General features: G+C 45.5%; 1 protein-coding gene across 1 annotated transcript; it reads right to left on the minus strand.

The window, feature by feature from the left end:
- Nucleotides 1-795: 795 nt before the first annotated feature.
- LOC127417071 (leucine-rich repeat-containing protein 4-like) lies at nt 796-5,348 on the minus strand. The gene is made up of 2 exons (XM_051656787.1): nt 4,061-5,348; nt 796-3,958 (listed from the first exon to the last, which is right to left on the minus strand). Exon 2 carries the CDS (start codon nt 3,835-3,837, stop codon nt 1,897-1,899), a length of 1,941 nt encoding a protein of 646 aa, XP_051512747.1. The 5' UTR covers nt 3,838-3,958; nt 4,061-5,348; the 3' UTR covers nt 796-1,896.
- Between the last annotated feature and the right edge of the window lie 258 nt (nt 5,349-5,606).

A 5,606-nucleotide genomic window follows, 5' to 3' on the forward strand; every position in this document is an offset into this window, starting at 1 on the left:
TCTCTCTCTCTCTCTCTCTCTCTCTCTCACACACACACACACACACACACACACACACACACACACACAGATAGACATTCTCGTGCAGCCTCTAATTTGGTGGATGTCACAGGTTAAGCAGATCAATAAAGGATTGTATTAAATGCAGCACTCGACCCTTTTATCATACGCTTCAACTGAAGCTCACTGCTACCTGAGCTCTAAACGAGGCAGCCTGTACCTTAATCAGAAATGAAGAGGAATAATAAAGAATGTTCCATCATTATGCACTGCATCAGGAAACAAGGCTTAAGACTGTTTGTGTTTACGTGTATATGCCAATCACAGAAGACTTGTGTTCTGAATACCTGTAGCTTGAAGTTTGACCAAATGACAGTCCTTTGAATATAATTCACTGTATCAATAAATTGAAGTTATTGAAATGAAAAGAACTTATAGAGGGGGTTCACCCAAAAATGAAAATTCTGTCATTTTCTCAACCTCATGTTGTTTCCTCCATGGAACACAACATGCAGATGGTAGGCAGAATGTTAGCCTCAGTCGTCATTAACTTTAATTGTATGGCAATAAATAAAGTGAATGGTGACTGAGGCTAACATTCTGTCCATCATCATCTTTTGTGTTCCATGGAATATAGAAATCCATAGGGGTTTGGAATGACATGAGGGTGAGCAAACAATGGCATAACTTTCATTTTTGGTTAATAATCCTTTTAATCTTTGCTAATTTCCATCACAATTGCGTAAACTGTCCTACAATTGTAAAAAAAGACAAGAGGAAGGAGTTCAGTTTAGAGAAATACAAACCAAATGTTTTCATTTTTATTGTCGTAACCTCTGTGGACTCCTCATAAAAATAGCCTTGCTTTAAGGACAAACGAAAATCGCTGTTTGAATCTCCATAAAGGAAAGTCCGTAATTTTCACATTCATTTCAATCTCTTTCTCAGTAAAGAATACGTGAAAGCATGTTAACGTGAGCCTGCAGCAAACCATCAAGTCACTGCAACCGTCTCGCAAACTAACATCCAATTGAGCCCCTGCGCTACAAATCGGAGGCAACTGTTGTAATGCATTTACTAAATCAGCCCTAAAAGCCTGTCAAATCATATTAAAGTAGTACAGGATCGGAAACTAATGGGGAAAGCAGTCGATACCCAAATTATGAAACTGATGGAAATACCGTAGATAAAGAATCCCATTCTTTAAAACCAAGAGTAATAGTTCAAACTAAAAAAGCAAGCAGAATGCCTGCACTTGAAACATACAGTTAAACATTTGCTGCAAAACTATGGTGCAGCCAAAAAAGCATTTGGCTGGGAGCTGCAGAACAGCAGCCTCTATATATCCAGCTGCTCCTTTCTCTCTTGGTCTCCATCCTGTGTTTTGCACGGCTTAGTCTCCTATCTCTTAGCCCAGTCTCATTTATTGCAAGTATAACATTTGGCATGATACAAATTGTTGGTGCTTTTAGAGGATAAGCCTTTAAAGATCAATCAGTGGACAGTTACTTAGAAAGTTCTCTGTATAAATGGGACTTTACTGCATACTATACAGCATGGTTTAAAAATCACAGGTTGCCCCTTGTCAAACAAATCTGTCTTCATTTGCAATATCATGTCGGCATTGTCACTTTTTCCCATCTTAAATAGGAGTTACAAGTTAGAAAATAGTTTAAATTCATTTTCACTTTAATAGAATCTGTTTCTTTTGTCATCCCATAGTGGATTCATTTATATATTTATATTAATATATTTATGTAGAAGCATGTACAAGAAAAACAGTCTCATTTTTGCACTGGGTACAAAAGTAATTGCTGTCTTTTCTGTTGTGCATTCTATTGCATGTTTTCATGAGGAACAGAATAAAAGACCGAGGAGGAAAAGGCTGTTGGAATGTCATATCTGCGTTTCTTGCACCTTCTCCTTTGTGTGAGTTTGGATAAGGTAGGGTTCAGGGATGGTGCTGATGGTTGTGGTGCGGGGACGGTTCAGGGAGTTACCAGTGTTGTTCTCCGCCCAGGGAGCAGAGTGTGCTGATCTGTATGAGCTATAACTGGGTTTGTAGGTGCTATTGTGGTCTCTCAGGCTAGGCAACATCATTCCACTTTCACCTGGTATACTGGTCCCTGCATGGGTGGTAGGAACATTCTCCTCCATCTGAATGACCTCTATGGTCCTAGCAGCTGCCACCGTGCTCCTTTGCTGGTGCCGTTTGCGCAGCTTGTAGAAAGCGATAAGCATAACGGCAGCAAGTAGTGTGACTGCCACAAAGCAGCCGATGATGATCTTTGTTGTCTTCATGACTTCGTCAAGACTGGCAGGTGGGCGTATCGTTCCACGTACGGTTGGCACAAACACCTGTCGGGGGGTTTGAAATAAAACGGTCGGTGTGGAGATAAAAACAGGCTGAAAGACGGATGGGGAGGCGGTTACCGTCTTTGGCTTGATCACTTCCTGTGATGTGGGCTCCACCTCCTCTACAGTCACCGTAGTAAAGTAACTCAGATTGGAAGTGTTGAGCTCAGCCGCAGTCACATTCAGGTAGGCAGAGGCATTGGAGTTGCCAGCCATGTTGGTCACCATGCAGGTGTACACACCTGTATCCGCTGACAGTACATTGGAGAAGTTTAGCGTCCCGTCGTTGAGCACTGATATCCGTGGGTGATTAGAACCATGGGTCAAAACCGTTCCGTTGGGCAAGAGCCATCGTACCGATGACATGGGTGCCGTACGACATTTTAGCTCAGCTACTCGTTCGGCAGAGATATTAAGATCCCTCGGGGCATCCAGAATGAAAGGTGCTGAGCACTGGAAAGTGCTCTGATCCACCTCCACCAAGTAGCGTCCACGTAGGTAAGGGGGGGTGTGGCAGCGCCCACAACAGGTGGAGTTGGTGGGAATGTACTCCCTTAGCCACCAGGCCAACCACACAACATCGCAGTCACAATGCCAAGGGTTGTGGTGTAAATGGAGCTCCACCAGATAACTCAAGGGTGCGAAAAGGTCGTGAGGTAAAGAACTAAGGTTATTATGGGCCAGGTTTAGCTCAACCAAGGCTGTGACATCATCAAATGCATTTCTTTCTATTGTGGTGATCCTGGAGTTCATAATCCACAGCTTTTTCAGTGATTTCATACCCCTAAAGGATCCAGGTTTTATCTCTGGGAAGTAGTTCTCTGACATCTCCAGCTCTTCCAGCCCCACTAAAGGGGTCAAGACTGGCATCTCCCGCAGGTTACACATTCCAAGGTTTAGGTATTTCAAGTTGTATAATCCTTCGAAAGCACCCTCGGAAATATACTCCAGCTTCTTAAGTTCTCCCAGATCCAAACGCATGAGAGAGGGAACGCGGTTAAACGCATAGGATGGTATGCTTTCTATGGGGTTGTTCCTGAGCCATAATTCCCGCAGTTTAGACAAGTACTCGAAAGCGCCACTCGGGATCACTGTCAACCGGTTGTCGAATAGCTCCAGTGTGTTGAGGCTGTTGAGGCCGCTAAAGGCCCCCACTTCAATCTGCCGGATAGAGTTTCTACCCAGCTGCAGCACCTCCAGATGGCGGAGATGTTGAAACATTCCGGCTTCAATGGTCTCTATGCTGTTCTCCATCAGGTTTAGATGTCGTGTGGTGGCAGGGATACCTGGGGGCACTCGGACCAGGCTGCGTCTGGTGCACACCACCTTAACGAACTGGTTACCACAGGAGCAAACGGCAGGACAGGTCAGTGGTCCGGAGGGGGCGGCACACACACTCAACAATCGCACCATGAGGTAGACTGCACAGAGCAGGGCTGCGTTCCAGGCACGGTGCACAGTTACCTGCCACAAGAGACTCATGATGTGGCGCGTTCATAATTCAACATTGCATGGGGATTCGGCTGGGGAACGGAGAACAGTGGCCCTACCCTGGTTTGAGCAAGGCTCTGCATCTGTTTTCCATCTACAGTGCAGGATGGTGCTGTTAAACACAGAGAGGGAGAGATGGGGGGAGAAAAGATGAGTGGAGAAAGGGAAAAAAGCTGACCTACAGAATAAATATGTGGAAATAGAAGACCCTTACCTCATTAGCTCAGTGCTGTCCTTAATGTGATCCTTTATAGTAAAGCAAAGCCCAAAATCCATTTGCTCATGTTTCCCACCAAAATCACTACAACATTTTAAGCTGTTTCTCTCCGAAAAGTAAAAGTGGATCATGAACTGATTTGACAAAATGGCCCCTATTAATTCCAGAGAGAAGAAGCATTCAGCGAAACTGTTTTGAGGGGTCCAGGGCCCAGTCAGCTAAGCAGGTGCATGGATCCAGTTCACTTGGAACAGATCTCTTCTCAGTTCCCCCACTGATTGTCCTTGGACGGCGACACTGAAAATCACTGAGCAATTTTCACAAGACTCCATTGCAGAAGTGCATGCACATTAAACCCAAGGAAAAGAGAAAACAAAAGAATAAAAAGAGAGGGAAAAAATCCCAAAGTCCTCTCAGATGTATCTTCACTTTTACTGACTAGTAAGCCTTTTTTTTAGTTTGTCCACCACCACGACATTTGTTCAGCTCATTAGCCATGCGTTGATGAATCCAAAAAGGCTAACAGACGCACACTGCGGTCATTCCGTCTTGCTTTTTTAACTCACTCTGCTCTTCATCTGTCGCTGTAGCTGCTGCGGACTGCCGCGTGCACAGTTAGCAATAATCCATCAATTTCTCCGGAGGGGGGCTCAGGGGTGGTGTTGTGGGAGCTCAAGGGGTAGGGAGGGGAAGGATGATGGGGGGAGCAGCAGCAACAGCGGCGCAGCAGTGGTGAAGCTCTCTCCCTTTCCTCCGATCGTTCGCTACTTGCACTTTCTCTCTTTCTCACTCTCTCTCCTCTCTCTCTCTCCCTGTCTGGCTTCCTTTCTCGCTCTCCTTCTCAGTGTCAGAAAGAAGAAAAAAAAAACAGGAAGGATGTTGCCATGTGATGGACGGCTAATTTCCAAGAGATACCTTGCAGGGGATTCTGTAGTTTTCCCTCCCTCCTCCTGTCGTGGATCCTGCGGTATTCCTTATTTTCCCGTGTCTTGAGGTAGTAAGTTGTGGCAGTTCGCCTTCTCTGGCTGTGAGGCTGCGGGTTGGCAGCAGCTCTGCAGTGGGAAGCACATGCGACGGAGAGAGACACACATAAACGCGTGCACACACACATGCATGAGGAGTGTCTACAGTGAGAGCAGCAGTCTTCACCCCCAGTGCACACTCTCCTCTCTCTCTATTTCGCTCTGTGTGACGGGGTTGCAGAAACGCTGCACTCTTTCTCCTCGTTTTGTCCTTCAGTGGAAACGTGAATGTACTGCTGACGCATCCTGCTCAGAGCAGTGCATTGGTTTGATGCAGTGTTCTTGTGTATTAACACATTCTCCCCCTCCTCGCTCAGTGCACTGCCCCCCCCCCTCTCTCTCTCTCACTCTCTCTCTCTCTCTCTCTTACTCGCACACACACAAACACACACACACACAAACACCAGTACACTCTCCAAGTATTCCTGATTCAGTTTTCACTGTGTCTGTGCATTTTTCCATTCTTATACTTTCACTCACCGTCTCCACTTATATTAATTCTATCTCCCCTCATTATTTTG

This window comes from Myxocyprinus asiaticus, chromosome 26 (genome assembly GCF_019703515.2).
Source record: "Myxocyprinus asiaticus isolate MX2 ecotype Aquarium Trade chromosome 26, UBuf_Myxa_2, whole genome shotgun sequence".
NCBI lineage: Eukaryota > Metazoa > Chordata > Actinopteri > Cypriniformes > Catostomidae > Myxocyprinus > Myxocyprinus asiaticus.

What these genes read in the sequence shown, in the direction of transcription:
- LOC127417071 (XM_051656787.1), bottom strand. Translation starts at nt 3,837, where the DNA reads ATGAGTCTCTTGTGGCAGGTAACTGTGCACCGTGCCTGGAACGCAGCC.